This window comes from Melanotaenia boesemani, chromosome 1, assembly GCF_017639745.1.
Source record: "Melanotaenia boesemani isolate fMelBoe1 chromosome 1, fMelBoe1.pri, whole genome shotgun sequence".
NCBI classification, from domain to species: domain Eukaryota; kingdom Metazoa; phylum Chordata; class Actinopteri; order Atheriniformes; family Melanotaeniidae; genus Melanotaenia; species Melanotaenia boesemani.
Genome location: NC_055682.1, coordinates 24,799,695 through 24,818,533, shown reverse-complemented (window position 1 = coordinate 24,818,533; position 18,839 = coordinate 24,799,695). Strand labels below are relative to the sequence as shown.

General features: G+C 37.1%; 1 protein-coding gene across 1 annotated transcript in view; it reads left to right on the top strand.

Annotated features, from left to right (window-relative positions):
• LOC121640431 (CUB and sushi domain-containing protein 1-like) overlaps positions 1 to 18,839 on the top strand; it is a 344,948-nt gene that overhangs the window by 175,753 nt on the left and 150,356 nt on the right. Inside the window, exons 10-13 of the mRNA XM_041986178.1 lie at positions 11,692 to 11,795; positions 12,084 to 12,196; positions 17,625 to 17,807; positions 17,959 to 18,144. Coding sequence (XP_041842112.1) covers positions 11,692 to 11,795; positions 12,084 to 12,196; positions 17,625 to 17,807; positions 17,959 to 18,144 — 586 coding nt within the window. The remainder of the gene's footprint in view (positions 1 to 11,691; positions 11,796 to 12,083; positions 12,197 to 17,624; positions 17,808 to 17,958; positions 18,145 to 18,839) is intronic.

Sequence of the window (18,839 nt, the reverse complement as noted above, 5' to 3'; positions counted from 1 at the left end):
GTGGGGTGATCAGGGAATGGCGAGTGGGTGGGTCAGGATGCACAGGCAGAAATGATTGACAGACAGCAGCCACTAGCAAGATGGAAAGCAAATTTACAAAGTACCTACACCACAGAGCGGTATTTAAGGTGGAAGACATTTCCCCTCCAGAACACCCTCAGCTACACATGAGTTCCTGAACCGTATCAGTCTGAGCCTTTAGCGCTGTAACGCTGACATGTCAGCAGCTCCAGCAGCTCTGGAAAGCTGTGGAGGTTGTGGCAGCTGTCGGAAGTGCCGCTGTAACTTGCCGTTGTTACAACTTGAGCTGGAGGTTTTTCACATTTTCTTGTGACATAGAGAAGCACCCAGTATGGCTCTACGACACAAAAAACAAAACCTGGTTGTACCCCAGTAGGGGGCGTTATGAGCCATTTTTTTACCCAGAGATAAGTTGTTATGATACAACATTGTGTTTACATTGCAGGATTCGGAAACTGTACATTCATCTGTAAAGAAACATTATCAGCTATTACAGCTGTTAACATATAATTTCTATCTGCACTTCACTCCAGTCCACAAACACAAAGGAGACAAGGACAGACAGAAAACTGTTATGCAGAATTTCTCATGTTGGGATGGATCTTTTCAAGAATCCTTCCTTGCATTAGTATAAACACGTAATGGGACAATCCAAACATGTGGTCCTAAGTGAAAGTTCACCATCAGTTATACCGTATACACAACATTTAAAAAACTGACAGTTGTGGAATAGCTGATATCTCTCCACTGGCTACCAAATGAACGGGCGTTTTGTACTGAGCCTTTAACACCTTTTGGCATGAGCAAATGATGGTTGGGTGTGCTTTAGCAAGACTTAATGACATAGCTGAAGTAATGAGGAAGAGGTAGAATTGGGGCTGGAGGACCCATGTTCAAGTCCCAGGTCTGACAAAGGTGAACCACTGTGGCCCCTGAGCAAGGCCTTAAATCTTGATCTGCTCCAGTGGCACTGTAACATGGTAGCCCACTGCTCCCGGTGTAACTAGGATGTGTGAAATGCAGAGAAACAATTTCCCAAGTGGGATTAATAAAGTATACATTAAATACATACAAATTGAAAATTATGCTAAATGGATATACAAGGGGATCTTGCCCAGATGTCCATATGTGGACGTCTGGGGGTGAGAATGGACAAATATGTATTCACTTTGCATCAAAGTTTAAAAGCAGCTTTATGTTTTAGCAGTCAATCAATTATAAACCACAGACTACACTGTGGCTCAATGAGGACGCAGATGTCTTCACTAAACTCTACACTTACTCCTCTCATCATTATATTATATTATATTATATTATATTATATTATATTATATTATATTTAGAGCTGTCAAAAATAATGTGGTAATGGTGGTACTAATTTAATTAATTGTGTAAATATTTTTTTTGCATGGCACATTGCGTGGCATGACAAGCCTCATACATCGGTCATTTCTCTGTTAAGATGGCGGGACATGGTGAGGCAAGATGGAAAAGATGAGCCAGCTGGCTCTACGAATGAATATGAGAATAAACACCCACATTAATGGAGCAACCCATGGATGTTGCCCCCAGTATTTTAACACCTACTCTTTTCCGAGGTTCTACACCTACACTTTTCCTATATATATATATATATTTTTTTTAAACTTATCCTGTGTTTTGCACCAACGTGTCTGCTCTAGTGGCTCTCTGGTATTCTCTGTTTGTGCAGCAGCTGCTTCTTTTCTCATGTTGTTGTGAATGATGACAGCTGTCGGTGATCAGCTGATCGCCTTTTCTCTGCTGTTGCGTTTGTTTATCGTTCAGCTGAGCAGGAGGAAACTAGCAGTTCACGGTTCACACCATCACATATTTACCTCAAAGTATTGTTTTGGCAGGACCTTCTCTAACACAGTAGTTGACTGGTGGTAGACAGGGTTTATACTTCAGCTATGCAGGGGTGGGTCTAGAAAAATTCTGATTGGGGGGCCAGGCAGGAGCACTGACCAGGAAACAGGGGGGCACAAATGAGACCTTTTTTAACAGATTATTACAACTAAAGTGATCACCTAATGTAAAAAAGCGAAGAAAAACTTGCTAAACAAACAGCCAATGATATATTTGATCAAATTTGGATGATCCTGCTGTAGGACTTTTATCACTGCTGCTAAAACAATGACACTTTGATGATAAAAGGAAAACTGTGTTTTTATCCAGATCATCAGTGTATCTTGGTATTTGTTGTTAACTTATTTGGTTCTGACCAGAAAATTGCAGAGATTTAGGTAAGGAATAAGACATACATTAAGTTGAGAAACATCCATTTCTTTCCAAACCTGTCTTTTTGCCTTCTTCCATTTCTCAGCCCCCTCTTTGTCTCCTCTGCTCTTCTTCTTTACTCTAGCACTTGCACTGCCTCTGACTGACTATTATTTCAGATGGTTTCTTTGATCAATAATGTGTTATTGTACACAAAAAGGGCTTTCTATTGAAGTGTGGATTCTTTCTTTCTTTTTCATTGTTATGTAGTTTCACTTGCACAAGTTTAAATGGCCAATAAGTAATACTGGATGGTGTGTGTCGCCTTGTTAAGTTTGAGTAAGAGCAGCACAATCAATATACTTTGTTATGATCTGTCAGCCTCTAAGTAAAATACTTTAGCTGTGCTTCTTTTTGTGTGTATACCTGTGTTATAATGTGTGTACATGTAGTTTTGTGAGGGTTTATGAATGTTGACTGTGTGTTTTCTATTTGCCAGCTTAATTGCCAACTGCCAGAGATTGTTTATTGTTGTAGAGTGAACTGTCAACTTTGAGGTTATAGTGAGGAAAGACTTGGGTGGACAGCCGAAAAAGAACTTGACAGCATGTGCGTATTTGCGTGTTATTGTGTGTGTCAGTCATTTGATTTTTCAGTGTGGAGCAGATAATTATTTTGTTCAAATATAAACCATTCCTGCCTGCTCACACACATACAGCCTGAAACGCATCATCACACATGCCCATTAAGCCTCTAATCATTGCTGTCTTTTTCCTGATGAATACAAATTAGCGTGTGCAGAAGTGTGCATGTGCATTTGTGTGTGTGGATTTTAGATGTTGGATCATTTTTCATGCCAGGATCATCATCATCACTTTAGTGCTGGCAGGACACATTCTGTGACGTTCTTTCAGATTCTCTTAAATTTAACTTGTCGCAGGAATTGAAGCCAATAAAGACCAATAAAGGCAGGAGCCAGAATATGTAAAAGTCCAGTCTAATTCTGTAGCAGCACATTGTTTTGCAGATTACCCCAAGCTGTTACATGACAAAAATATATTGCCCCAAATTCAGTGCATCTTCAAAATAGTGTACCAGGAAAAACAGGGTTCATCCAACTGTTTAGTTTCAGTATTAAAGCGATCAGCAGCGTTTAAATGAAGACCAGGGGCTGTGTTACTATGGATTCTCAGTGCAAAGAGTTGCTCCTAGTTACCAAATTCTAAGAAAATTATGATGTTTATTAGATTATAATCAGATGTTTTCTTAGAATTTTTTCTAAAAGTGAAGAGTAGATTTTAGTAAAGATATAAAGGTATTCCTAAAGAAACTTGGCTCTTAAGAGAAGTATAAGGTGAGATCTGTTATGAGCAGGGAAGAAGACATTTAAGAGCTAAACAGAGGAGAAAATGGCGAACAGAAGAGGCAGGAGAGATATTCTCCAAACACTGGATGACAGTAAATTAATTAAACGCTATGGATTGAATGATGCAGGAATCATGTTTGTGGTTTTTCATGAAATCTACCTCTTACACAACTTATAGCTTATTGGCCAATTGAGCCAGGAGCAGACATTGTAAGGGCTGGGATATACTTGCTCTTGGTGATGCGTTTGCATACGTATCATGGCTTCCACGCGTTCCAAGTGTTTGTGTAACATGTAGGCCGCTTGCATTGACACAAGATAACGTGTTGCGTGCGCGAATGTTAATATTGACTTGGAACGTTAGGGGCGCTCATGCAAACAAGAGCATGTACATTACAGATTAGAGGTGAGCACAGTTTTGAAGACTACCGGCATCTGTATGATTTTTCCTCTCCGTTGCATGATTATAAACACTTGTGCCTTAACAGGTGGCAACAAATTGGAAACATTTTCGGGGTTGATGCTGGAAATATAATGTGACCGGTAGATTGACCTTATCACTATTTCAAAGTCCAAGTTCTGTGGAGTGCCTCTTGTGGTGACTGCTAGTATTGAATGTTTTTGCTGTGCTGTGCTTCCAATGTTTGCAGCAAGAATGTACAAACATAGTGGAACACTGATGTGTACGCTTCAATTCACAGCAAGTATACCCCAGCCAACTGGGGGCTATACTTTGTCCAACTGTGGAGTTCCTCTGTCCAGTTGGGTTTCCTTGTCCTTTTCTTCTTCATTGCTGTTGTTCACTGGTTTTTGGTAGATTTGGTTGCCAAACAGTACTGCTGCCAGTCAGCAATCACAGACATTGATGGAAGCTGAGCCATTTTACCCTTGTTAATACAAAATGGAGTTGAAATGTTGAAAGAGCATAAATGACCAGCATGGTAAATAAATATAAGCAAATAAATCAGCATGTGAATACTGTGCAAGTGGGCCTGAGTTTCCACACATTCTGTAGGAGTATATAAATGTAAGTATAGCTTACTATTCATTTAACAGAGATTTTCTTTTTATGTAAAACATTATTTATAAGTACATACTTCATAGACATTAGATTTTATAAATATGTCTAATGATTTGGTGGTCCATTCTATGCCCATTATCACTGTTGTTGTACTTGTTGTATTTTTAACTAGCTTTTAGCTCATTTTAGATCACAGCTTTTGAAATTATGACTCATACCTAGTAAAGGGGTCACCCACATTTTTTTACTAAGATAGTAGTCTCTGTTTACTCCTTGCTCAGAGTTCTCTGAGAATGTTCTGGAATCACTCCTTAGCTAAAACTATTTGCTAGGAATTTTTAGTTTGCTCTCTCGGAGGATTCTTAGAATATTTAGAGATACGGGCCACATTCTCTTTACAAGATTTTCTTATTGAAAGATTTATTAACACACTGAAGCAGTACATTTAAAAAAGTTGGTTAAATAAAGTACAGCATCATTTGCAAGTTTTCCACATCCATTGCCATTCTGTAATGAATGGTGAATTTCTTTTGAAATGTTTAACCTTTTGTAAAGTGTAATTTTAAGCTAAAGCAAAACAAATCAATCAGTTTATTACTCAAACAAAGTGTAAACCTATTAATGACCTCACTGCTGCAACAGTGATTCCAGTACACTATAATAAAAAAATACAGAAGATGACCACATAGGCTGAGCTGAATTATTCGGCACCTAGAAAATACTATGGTTAGGATGCTTTCTGCTTTCTCACAAAACACTTTAATATCCAGAACGCTGCCACACTGCTGTTGCTCAAAGAGCAGCATATGGTTTGTTTTCATAAAGTGTCCAGCAACAGGTCAAGGGCACTAAAAGGTACTTTTACACCTCGACAAGGGATTTATTTTATCAGAGAGCATCTGTTTGCTTTCTTACTATTTAAAGCAAAAGTGACCTCAGAGCAGGACTTTGACATATAAACGTGCCACATCTGGGTACTTCTGGGGTACAGCCAGCAGGCTAGTATCCTCAGAATATTTATGTTTGTATCACATGGAGAAACCACTTGTCAAAGATTGTGTCATTGACACACAATACTTAACTGAAAAGCATCTTCTAAACTCAAGATTCAGTGGACTAACTGCTGGAGTTGCTAAATCCCTTCTTTTTATACTACATGAACATACTTTCAGATAAAATTAATCTCAATTTTAATCTTGCAGCTCAGTCTCAAGAAATTAGGTGATTGTTTGTTTTATCTTTAACTCTATCACCTCCCCCCCCTTTTTTTTATTTATTTATTTTTTTTTTTTTACATATTTGCTAACATCTTGATGAGCTGCATAAAGTGTCAATCACATATTTTATTTTACTCTGTCAACTTAATTTTGTTCTCTCTGTGTAGTGTATTAAGCAGATGATATTCAACTGCCCCTTTCATTGTGTAGAAAAGGTTTTTGAGATGTGAGGAGGCACAGTGAGTCAAAGCAAAGTGAATCATAGTTCCCTTGGCAACCTCATCCTTCTGTCTGTTGTTACACCCCTCCATCTCAGTTCAGAGTTTCCCCTCTATGGTCTTGTTTCCTTACATAGTCCACAGACATGCAGGTCAAATAGACTGTTAATGAGAGGTGGTATATCTGTGTTAGCCCTGTAATTAGCTGGCCATCTGCGTAGGGTGCACTCCCCTCTCTGTTAGTGCATACTGGGACATGTTCTTGCTCTGACATGCTGAAAAACAAAAAGTAAGTTAAGAAAAGAAACTAATGAATGCTTAAAGGTTTTTACTCAGTGAGCAACAAATTCCCATCTTAGTTTATTTTAATGAGAGCATAGAAAAAGAGCATAGGAGACGCCCACTTAACAATTTGCCTTACACGTATAACTACTGAAAAATTTAATTACTAAAGGAATAACTGTAAACTAGCAAGTTGACCCCCCCAGGTAAATTATTGCTAATACCTTTCCCTAGGGGTGTGCATTAGGCTTAGATCTTATCCACATTCAAATTTAGGGCTTTTTAAAACTTTTCTAAATCTACAAGCACATGTTTGGTATGCATCCTGTTGCTTTTGGCCCCACATGTCCCAACTGCAAAGTTCAGCATCTGTCATAAAATTCACTGTAGCTTCACGATTCAGAGCAGTGCTTATAAAATTTGCTTTAAGCTAAATTCTAAAAATTAAATAGGTCTTGTAGTTAAAATAATCTGACAAGTTGTTGATCACAAACTATTTTCTAATGACTTTACTAGAAAGGAAGAATGTCCTACAAATTGTGTCTTTAAACAATGCTCAGGTTATATTATATTTGTTTACTTGGCTGGAAGGCTAAAAGTAATCTGTTAGATAAAGGTCCCAAACTGCTAGCGCAGCAACTCACCAGTGACTCAGCACTGGTGAGCATGAAATTCTTGTACATTTTACCTTCAGGATAGCTGTTCTTTCTTCCTACTACTTGTGGCTAGAGGTCACCGCAGTGCCTGGTTTAAAGTTTTTCTTAATAGTTTATTTTTTAACACCTCAAGTTGAAGAAGTTTTGTAAGGATGGTTTCTATATTTACTTTTTTTTAGTTAAAAAGTGACACAAAGAATTAAACAGATGCATCAATATGAAATTAGACTAGTATTAATAATACCTTGTAAATTCTCAAATTTGTGACAATTTTAAAAACCAGTTGGCTTGTTTGAAATTACTGGGTATTCAAAACTTTAAATTGCATTATCTGTTGTGTCATTTAAAAATACCAAAACTAAACATCAAAAGACTGATCTGTCCACTTTGATGTCTGTCATTCATCAGAGATCCGGATCTTGTTTCTTCTACCTGTGCACACTCACATCACATCCATGCACTCATTTTGCATTTACACTACCGGCTTTTAAATTAAGTTAACATATTTTGAATTATGCTGATATGTTGAGAAATCATGCACAAATAAGGGCTTGTGCTCTGTCTTCTGTGCACTGAGACTAAAATCTTGTTTTGCCAAAGCTACCTCTGCAGGTCAGATAAGAGGTTGATCAAATCTACAGTACAAAAAAAAAAAAAAAAAAAAAAAACTAACTAACAAAAAAAAAACAAACAAACACAATTTTTGTTCTGTTAAATATCGTATGTCAGGAAAATAGCCTTGTTGTGGCTGTTAGCTGTGATAGCAGGTGGCTTTATTGCCACCAAGATTGACATGAAACTGTACCCATGTGTACAAACCATTGTATGGGTCACCTCAGCTTATTTGGAAGTTGAAACGGCTGACTGAATTCAATTCATTGAATGCACGCAATGTTGACATTTTAACAGGACCAGAATTAATTTTGGTTTTTTTTTAGGGGAATTTGTTGCTGTGCAGCAGTGTAATAAGTCAGGGAGAGTGTCCACGAAATAGTAGATTTACATTTTATTAACCTGAGAGAGAAAAACTCTGTTTCTGCTGAAATGTGTGCTTAAGCAATATGATGCATTGCATGACACATGAGATCACACAAGTGGGGATAAGATCAGAGCATATGTTTTGTTTTTCTTTTTTTTAGGCCAGACAGACACCCTATGGCAGGCATACAACATGTGATTACTCTGCTGTGGAGAAAATGTTTTACTTGAACACATGATGTAATGTTTAGAAGACACCATTTATATACAATAACAACCAAAGTGTTTCTCAGATTATCTACATTGAGTACCAAACACTTATGCACCATGAGTGTGGGATCAGAGTGAAACAGTTGTCATTGTCTCTTAGGCTGCAAACGTACCTTTTAAATTCCTACTACTGCAGTTTTACATAGTGCGTAACTGAAGGAGCTTAACAATAGATTTGAATTGCTCAGTAACAATATTTAAATGGCCTATCTTAAGTATTACTCACAATCAGTAATGTATGAGAAGATTTATAAATATCTTTAACAGCTTCTCATTTGTCTCAGTTTGTTCATCTTTTTTATAGAACACTTTAAAAAAAAGTTATCTAAGGTAATTTGGATTTGCAGGCTGCACTTAATGTCCTTCTAAATGAGCCCATTTGGATCTGTTAAACAGCACTGAGGTTCCTGTTAATGACCCTAGTTTGATACTGCTACAATTCTTTCCTTTAGGTCTGCTTCCAAAGTGCATTTTCTTTCACTTTCTACATGCACAAAATAAAGAATAAAAACAGAATTATAATGTTAAAGAAATTGCATTCCCACATTCCGTGAAACAGCTTGGTCTTGACATTATTCTGCTTCACTTGTTAAAGATGCAATACGTAACTTTCCACCCTTAAAACTCTGTTCTGGACTCGTTTGATGGTACAGTGACATCTAGTATGTTCACTTCTGGAACTGTCACTACCTCACAGCATCCCGAGGTAGAGAAACCACATTATAGAAATCTTCATCTGGAACGCTGCATGATGTTGCCGCCGAGTTTTGCTTTATATACCACCTCACATGCTAGCAGACGGATATAAACACACCAGCTGTTTTGAACATGCGTCATGGCTGATTCAGCAAAGAAACGCAAAAAGACATTATCGGAAGAAGAGACTAAAAGAAAGAGACAAAGAAAAAAAGATAAAAGATAAGACAGGTTCAGATAAGACCATCGTTTACTGGCTGGAGAGAGCTTACAGTGCAGGTAGGTTGCAAGATGGATGCCAACTTAGCCGTCAATAGGGGGTGCATCACAGAAAATTGCAAAATGTCTGTATTGCGTCTTTAAGATAGATACACTTGTGCGAACCACCTTTACTCACTCAGAAATAAACACACTTCAGTGCACAGAAAAAAAAACATGTTTTTCCTTCATTCTCTTCTTTATGGCCTTGAGACTCTATTTTAACAGCTTTAGCTTTATAAACAAAACAGACATACACGTATGTTATGTCTACAGTCTGAGCTCAAAATATAGTACTTGTCCTTTTCATCTGCATTTAAATTCATGTCAAAGTGATATTCAGATTTATTCTTTATGACCTTTTTCACAAAATACCAGACTTGGATTATCATGATTTTATATTTTAAAAACGTTTAAGACATTTATCATTTTTGATAATGCTAAAAGCCTTTAAGAAAACCATCCACAGCGTTCAGTTAGTGTGGAAAACACATCAGCTAATCTATGATTTGTTTACAAATGCTTCCTGGTATTTGTTGTTAGCCACTATTAGTATTTCGCGATAATATTTAGCATGTTTTACTTATCCTACGTCTTTTTCTTACCATTTTCAAGACTTTGCATTGGCAAAGTCTGCACTATAAACTTAGACAGCTGCTTTCTATAAATATTTATCTCACATTCATTGTCCTTCATCTCGAGTATGATTTGCTTTTGTGAAAACAAGTGTTTTTTCTTTTGTTTGCATAACACTATGGATTATTTTTCAAACTCTTTATGTATGCAAGAATTGATTGAAACATGAATACAGACATAAAGTTATACATGGATTTATTGCCATTCCTGTCATGATGGTAGTTAATCCCTCAGACTGTTCGCTATCCCTAACATTATCTGAACATTTGCCAGCCATTTTTATTTTGACAAAGCACAGCCAACGGCTTAGCAGTGCATGGCTGATTCCGATATGCTTAAATGGTTTTTGTATTTTTCTCATCACCTGTGGTAAGTCCCCCCCCCCCCATTTGCTGTTGTGTGATTTGCTTTGTGATTGATTCTTGTCCACAATACCACATGTTCATGGTTCACTTTAGGCCCCCAAAGTAATACACATGTGCTTTAGTTATTGAGTCTGGTGCTTTCTGCTCAGAGGATTCCTGAACACAGCAGAAATCTGCCATCCTGCATGCTGCCAGTGATATGATCTACTGCTAATAAATAATGGACAAGCAACAAATAATGGAAAACCAGTATTGCGGCATTTTAAACCACACAGCAGATTGATGATCCGATGCTATATGCATGCCACTACAACCACAAAGGTGCCTGCAAGTCAGGCATTCAACACTCAATTTTTCAGTGTTCAACAGGGGTGTGATTGCAGGGTGCAGTATGCATTGCTCCCCAAGGTGACTTGTTGAACTATGTATGAGAGGGAGGGACTGGACAAATAAAGTAAACATGTCATAGTTCTATTTATTTATCTTTTACACATGATGGCACAATTTTCCATTTGATGAATGATTTTATATTGGGGCATCCTTTTTCTCTTCCAGCTTTCCAGGGTTCAGTTGTGCAATCTGTTTCCAAAGTTTCTACAAAGTTTAACAATTTCCATAGCATATACTACAAATAAATGAGAAACCCGAGTAGGGAAGACAATGTTTAGATCAGTCCTTAACATGAATAATTAAATTTTTCTGTGGTTCTTTTTTTGTGCATTATTGGCATAGATTTAAGGATGAATTCTTTAAGTGCATGTAAAGCAGTGTTCCTTCTATTATAAGCTCTGTAGAGGGAAACTGCATAAGGACCTGCTATAAATTTCACAGTAGAGGGCTGTTTTACTGTTGCTGCAGCCAATCAGAGTCCACTAGTAAATGGAAGAATGGAGAAGGCACAGTACAAAAGGAATAATTAAAATACCGTTGGGGGAGATGGTGAGATTCCCAGTGGGGATGGGACCAATCAAACAGTTCCAGAAGAGCTCTATGCCACAGTTTTGTTCATGTTGCAAGGAAACGTATAACCTAAAGACTCCAGGCTGGTCTTTACTGGTTTATTAGGAGAAAGCCTCCTAGTTTCAAATGCTAGTGCCACAGGGATTTATCTCTCTGTCATGATGTGATCAAGTAATTTGGCTGGTAGATGATGCCATTCTTTTAAAAAAGTGTCACTCTTCTTTGGAAAAAGCTTCTTTTCAGTGAATGCGATTAATCCATTGTTAACATGCAGTACCTGGAGTGGTATCCATTTGATTGCTTATGAAGCGCTTGTGGAACTTCCATTAATTTATGCCTTTTTACTTTTAGATATAATCATTACGAATTTTATTAGTCAAAATTGTTAGGGTAGAATATTTGGTATTGTACGCTCAGTGGTTCTTTGTCTTTCTTTTTCCTTTCAATTGCTCTCTCTCTTTTTAATTTGCCAATATGTATAACAGTTTTCACAATTTTATGTTTTCTAGGTTATAAAGCTGTCTTTTGAGGAATTTGATCTGGAGCGAGGATATGACACACTGACGGTGGGAGATGGTGGGAAGATAGGAGATACCCGGAGAGTTCTCTATGTGTAAGCAGAGCAACAGTTAATATTGCCCTCTAATCGATATGCTACAATATGAAACAAGCTATCTGTAGAAATCATAGGAATAGTTGAAGACACAGGGGGACTTTTGTGCAGATTTATTTAACATAAACAAGACTGTGTCTATTCCTTAGTGTTTTTATGAAGCTGTTGGGGTAAATATCCTCAGAGACAAAAACTACACACATTGCACTGGTAAAGTAGAATGACGGGGTTGGGAAACTATTGCATTATAATGTTTCTTAATACTGTGTTCTGTGAATGCCTGTGTAGACTTACTGGCTCCAGTGTCCCTGACTTGATCGTGAGTTTGTCCAATCAGATGTGGCTACATCTCCAGTCAGATGACACAATTGGCTCTGCGGGGTTCAAGGCAATATATGAAGGTATGGCTTCATTTTCTTATTCTCTTAATCATAGATTAGCAAGGAGTTACTATTTTTCAAGATATCATAATTCAATAACAACATTTTTAAGAATATTATATAAAACATGATGCAATATTGTGCAATAACTACAGGTAAACACTGATCAGTTTTCCATACCATCTTAGAGAAGGTTTTGCTCAGAACTGCCTCTGCTCCGAAATGTTGGTGGGTTTCCTCACATGAACTGCTCGCTTCAGGCCCTTCCACAACACTCCTAGTGGATTAAGGTCAAGACTTTGACTCGGTCATTGCAGAATATCAACTTCAGTCCTCTTTCGATATTTTTGGTACAATGACTTTTGTGCTTAAGGTAGTTGTCTTGCTGCATGACCCACTTTCTGCTGAGATTTGTTTTGCAGATTGATGTCTTGACATTTTCCTTTAGAAATCCACTAGTATATTCAAAACTTATTTGTACATCAACACTGGCAAGGCATTCTAGCCCACATGCGTTGAATGGCTGTGTTACAGCCCCCACCATTTTTCAAAAATTGGAAAATGCTTTTTAATCAATTTTTTTCTGTACTCTAACCAGAAAGGTTGTAGTTTAAGGTGAAACTATTTGCTTTTGTCTCTCCAGTGGGTTCCACTTTGTGGAGAGCCATGATTTTTTTTTTCTTTAAACCTAGCAGTTTATCAATGCCTTTGTAAAGTCCGCTTCCTTCGTGACCCTGCAGACTATATTGCTTTTGCAGGGATCTTGTTGTTGGTCAAACAGTCTTGAAACAGGTAACAACGCTCTTGAATTCCTTCTACTAGAAGAACATCTGTCTGACAGCAGATTGGAGCAGTTGAAACTCTTCAGAGATAGTCTTGTCAACATCTTCAGCCTGTTGAGCTCCACCAGCTCTTTCGGAAGTCTTCAACAATCTTCCTTGTTAATCATACATTTGCTTAAACATGCTGTGAAGTTTTGAGAGACTACATGATAAAAGAAACACTAGGGTTCTATCATCCATTTATTAAAGATGACTGACTTTAATTTTACTTTTAATTTCACAAAACATATAATCCCAGTGATTTACAAACCTTTACCACTCAGGTTGGTAACTTTGAATGAAGGTGCTCCAAAGATAAATAATCAAGAGTAACTATTTTGTTTTATTTTAAAGTTAGGATCTTTATTTATGTGTTGCAGTAAATGATTTCGTTGCCATGTTTATCCTAAAATGTAAAACATAAACATCAAATACTATCAAGCAGCACTGTATATATTAATTAGATATATAATTTTATTAGAATATTTTCAATATTTTGCTAAAGCTAGCACTTATAACAAGTTCTAACTGTAATTTATGAGGACAATGAGATGTATCTGCCCTCTAAATTTGCATAATGTGTAACAAACCATTTATTATATCATCATATCCACATACACATCTTATCACATCAAACAGCTCTTCAAATCAAGCATAACAAAACTAAACTAAACTTAACTGAATTTGCTTGGGTAGGGGTGAATTTGGTACAAAGAGACAGGTAATATGATGAATATGGTGACAAAACCTAGAGGAACAACCAAACATTGACAGGAGAGGACTGAGAGAGTCAAAATGACAAATGGAGTGAGAGGAAATAGGCAGTCTCAGAAAGCCTGAGAGTGCATGAGCGAGACACAAAGAGAATGAAAGGGATGAAGGTCGTGCTCTTGGTTCTGCTTAGCCATGTTTACTTTAGTTATATTGCTGATAGTGTTGCCCTGGGTCAGTAACAGTTCAAGGGAACAATATGCAGTAGCTAGGGAGAGTGCATTTGTGAGTGTGCTATGAAACACTGAACATTCAGTCCAACATGACATGCTGGAACTTATTTAAAGGCTAACTTTAACTTTGTGTATTTGACATATATCTAAAGAGCAGGATCTTTTACTGTAGTTGGGCCCAAGTGGTGCAAAGATATACAGCTGACCCACCTGATATCAAAAAGGTAAAATAATGTGGGACACAGTAGAGATTGTAGGAGAAAAGAAGGAGCCAACAAACGGTGCTTAATGTGCTCCAGAAAATGTTTTAGTTTGTTTATCGCAAGTACAAGTAAACAGCTGCCTGTGGTATGCCTTGTGAGTGTGTCCTTGCATAGATATATGTGATCCTGTCAGATTTTATAATGTCACCATATTAAGCACTTTGATCAGTGTCACCCCCTGAATTCTCTCAGATTTTCAGCCACAGAGAAAAACCAAGCGTGTACACTTGAGTGCGTGATCATTTTTCTCAAACAGCATCATGTTTTTCACTGCAGCTGTGTGTGTGTTTGTGTTTTCATGTTGGCATGTGCATGCTTGAGAAGGAATGACACATTGTTGACATCCTAAACACACACACAGCATTATGATAATTAAAGCTTTTACTGAAATGCTTCTGCCAAATTTTTAAGCTGATGGCGACTTGCTGTCAAAAAGTGACTTTGAAAAAATATATTTACATTTTCAGGTTATCAACTGACTACAAACTTGCATCAAATATTTTTAAGAGTAAATAAAAAAGGGCATCTGCTACCATCATAGTTGCACCTTTGTAGAAAACTTTGTTTTATACAAAAATATATAGAACATGCCAAAATAAAAAAAAAATAAAAACACCAAATTAATTATGGAGTATTTGTTATGTGATGATAGCAAAATTTAAGTTTGTTGTGATGGATACATACATACATAAAACATAACTGCTTGACATCAAATATGACTAACAAGCACTGAAATGCATGTAAAGCCTTCATATAATGCAGAAAACCTCCCAATACTCTTTCTGACAGAAAATGACAGAAGGTAAAAATGTTAGACTTTCAATAAGTTCAGAATGTTGATTTACAAAGAAAAGAAGAATAATGAGAGAATGGAAGAATGGAAAGCAAAAACAAAAGGAAAAGAAGAATGAGTTAGAGAGACAGTTACCACCATAATGACAGACACACCAGAGGCTCAACATGTCCGATATCCATCCTGACACTCATCATCTGTGTGACAGCTAGCTCTGGGCCACACACACACACACAAACACTCTATGCTTCTATGAGTATTCTATTCTTGTGGGTGTATTTACAGCCAGCCAAATTGCAAAAGAGAAGAAACGCACATGCAGACACATACATAACTCACCTCAGGATCTGTTTTCCCCAAAGCAGATCCAGGGGCTTGGCAGAGCAGATGTTTGATAGAATGAAAGATTTTAAAATAAGAGAGTAGTGGAAAAGCAATGCATAAAAAACACTCCCATTAGGAAAAGAAAAGGATTAAGAGCCAGTCACAAATGAATAGAATAGGATCACAGGCCAGGTCGTAAGTACTGCTAATGTGACATGCATGCCAATAAAGCACAGCTGGTGAGTCAGAGTTACAGAGCAGGACTAGAGAAGAAGCCCTTTTAAAAAGAAGAACAAGGAGGATTTAAAAGTGTAAATATGAAAATGTCCACGTATGAAGAATGGGAAGTTACACTTTCTATAATGTCGCAGACATCGCTGTTGCTTCCTTTGATTTTCTCCTCCTCCTCAAGGGTATGCATGGATTAATGTGTGTGTGTGTTTGCACCTACCTGTGCACTTCCATTTATTGTTTTGCCTTTCACAATTAAAACGGAATTACATAACAATTACCCTGATGGCAATTAACTGTGAGGAGGAAACAATTTAGTGAATTGCTCACAGGTTGTACATCATTTCTTAACACAGCTGAGGAACATAAGAGACAGACGCTCTCACTTTATTTTCCCTGCTTCCAAAAAGAATCTCTATATTCCCAATTCTGATTTAAATCTAAGCTTTAAAGTTTTTTCAAAGGTTACTCCCAAATGGGGGGAGTTATATCTGATCGTTTTCAAAGGGATAGATTTTGTTTTTCCTAATATACAGCTTACAAGTCAAGAGCAACCTAACTCAAGGGATAACTTAATGTTGTGTCTACATATTATAGCAACATTAGCCAAAAACCTTTGTTTCTCTCTCTCTTTCTTTTATACTTCTCTTGGTATTATTAGCAGCCTGTCACTAAGAGCTGCAGTTTTGCTCCCATTTTGTCCATTCTTCATTTATATCTCCCCACAGTTTGACAGACATAAACATGTATTTTTGCAGTGACAAAGTGATTCCAAAAGGACTATTAGCCAAGAATTTGCCACTCAGCATGATATGCGTCGTGTCCTAAAAATATCTGAGGAGACTAAATATTAAAAAAATATATATCTTGAATAGATGAACAGTGTCTGCAAGTGGAGTTCTTCATAAATAGAAGAAAGAAATTCAGCAAAAATTTAGCCAGGTATCTGAATGATAGATCTGGTCCTTCAGTTGATAAATCTGCTGCTTGCTCAAACTTCATCATAAATGGTCTTTGTTGAGGAAGCATTATGGGAAGGAAACAAGCTGCAACCTCCAGGGGTTAAATGTGAAGTGCCTAGGCTTCACTTTTGCCGCCTGAGGTTGTCGCTTGGTGACACTGCCAGGATGGCAACAGTGGGAACCACCCAATGAGCTTCAATTCAGCTCTTCAGAAACCTACGGATGACTTCACGGAGGCTCCGCCCATCTTTGGAATCTATGAAAGAAATATTGGAAAAAAGGCTGAGGTATACCAAATTACACAAAAACTGGAATAAAAATCTGTGGCAGCAGACCTTATGGAGTGATGATTTCTCATACTTCAACATGACTAAAGCACTTTAGGATCATCTTGACAGAAAACAGAACAAGAAATAGCCAACATCCAGAGGTTAACCTGCAAATATCCTTCAAGAAGCCTGGAGAACGACAAGAAAGTTAATGGAAGAGGTTTCAGCCTGTGTAGAAGTAAAGGTGACCAAATATTTCAAGCGAATTAGTAATGTAGAAGCTGTTTTTTTGGGGGGGGGGGGTTTGTTTGGTAGATTCTATGTTTCTGTGTTGGCACATGTTTTAATAAATCTATTTTCCCAGCAACATATACAGAAATTAGTATCTTATTGTAAAATGACAGTTCTGAAGGAGCAACTATGAGACAGTTTCTGATTTGTTATGTTTTCATTTATGTGTTTACAGAACAAATTAAGTTTCATTCCATCCAACATTTAGAAAGTCTAGGAGCCTTACAATTCTACATTTCTTTTCTCATTTTGATCTAAGCTTAATCTTATCAAGGAGCCAGCCATGCTGAGGAAGAACTTTCTGTTTTCGGTTTCTTCCTCAGCACATGCTGTACTAACCTTCATTTAAATAACCCAAGTACAAAATCATTTCAGCACTTACTGATACACCCATAGATTTATTTCATTAAAAAAAAAGTAATGTATGTCATTAATTTTCATCCCCACCTTCCAAACAAAAGCAGGCAGCTCTTTCTCTGAATGTCACTGTGTCAGATGGTCACATGAATCATGAGCTCAGAAACATAACTGTCACTCTCCATATGCTACAGAGATCGACCGTGGAAGTTGTGGTGATCCTGGGGTGCCAGTATTCGGTCGCCGTAGTGGCAATCGCTTCCAGCATGGTGACGTATTGACCTTCTTCTGCCAGTCGGCGTTTGAACTTGTAGGAGAGAAAACCATCACGTGCCAGCACAATAACCAGTGGTCTGGAAATAAGCCCAGTTGTGTTTGTAAGTACAAATGTTTTACAGCTATGCTAATTGGTTTTTCTGTCTGCTTTTTCATTTAAATTTTATACCACCATTTTTTTTTCTAACTTTGTGCTTTCAATATCTGTCTGCATACTAATCCAGTCATCCTCCTTTCTTCTTTTCTTTGTAGTCTCCTGTTTTTTCAACTTTACGGCTCCATCTGGAACTGTATTGTCTCCAAACTACCCAGAGGAGTATGGTAACAACCTTAATTGTGTGTGGTTGATAATCTCTGAACCAGGAAGCCGCATACACCTCCTCTTCTCTGACTTTGACCTGGAGCCACAGTTTGACTGGTTGGTGGTCAAAGACGAAGGTAATCTTGTTAATATTTCACTGTCTTTATATTTAGATGCTTTATTGCTAATATGAGTTGCCATGATTGTTCTACAAAATGTTTTCTTAATATTTTTTCTTACCGTGAGAGCTTAGTGTATATGAGAAGGTAAAAAACAATTGCAGGCTGGACATGAGCTAAGGAAATTTTTTTTTATTTTTATTTTTTATGTAGCTTATCACATTTTGAAAGAAACTGTGATGTTATATGTGGTTGCAAAACGTTAATATTGTTAATATTGTTAACCTCACATAAAACACAAAGCAAACAGATTAGAAGGTCATTACTGTTTCCTATTTGAGTTTCATTGATTTAAACAGAAGTTTAACTGGCTTGATGAATTGTGCTTAATTGACTTGTACTTGCAACTGTGAATCTGTGCTTCTGGTGGGATGCTTAATCTTTAGTTGTGTGAAAATGTTTTAAAAATTACAGGATAATTACTTGTGTTAAGAGTGTTCCATGGAGGGCTTATGAGCTATTCCACTAATTTGGAACCCATCAAATAATTTGTTATTGGTTTCCTACCTCTGCTTTTAGGAATATGCTCTGAATGTATTTATTAATTAATTTTAATATGAAAATTACATGACATGCAGATAGAGAAGTTGGTTTAAAACGAATACAATTCTGCGTTGACATTATTATTATTATTATTATTATTATTATTATTG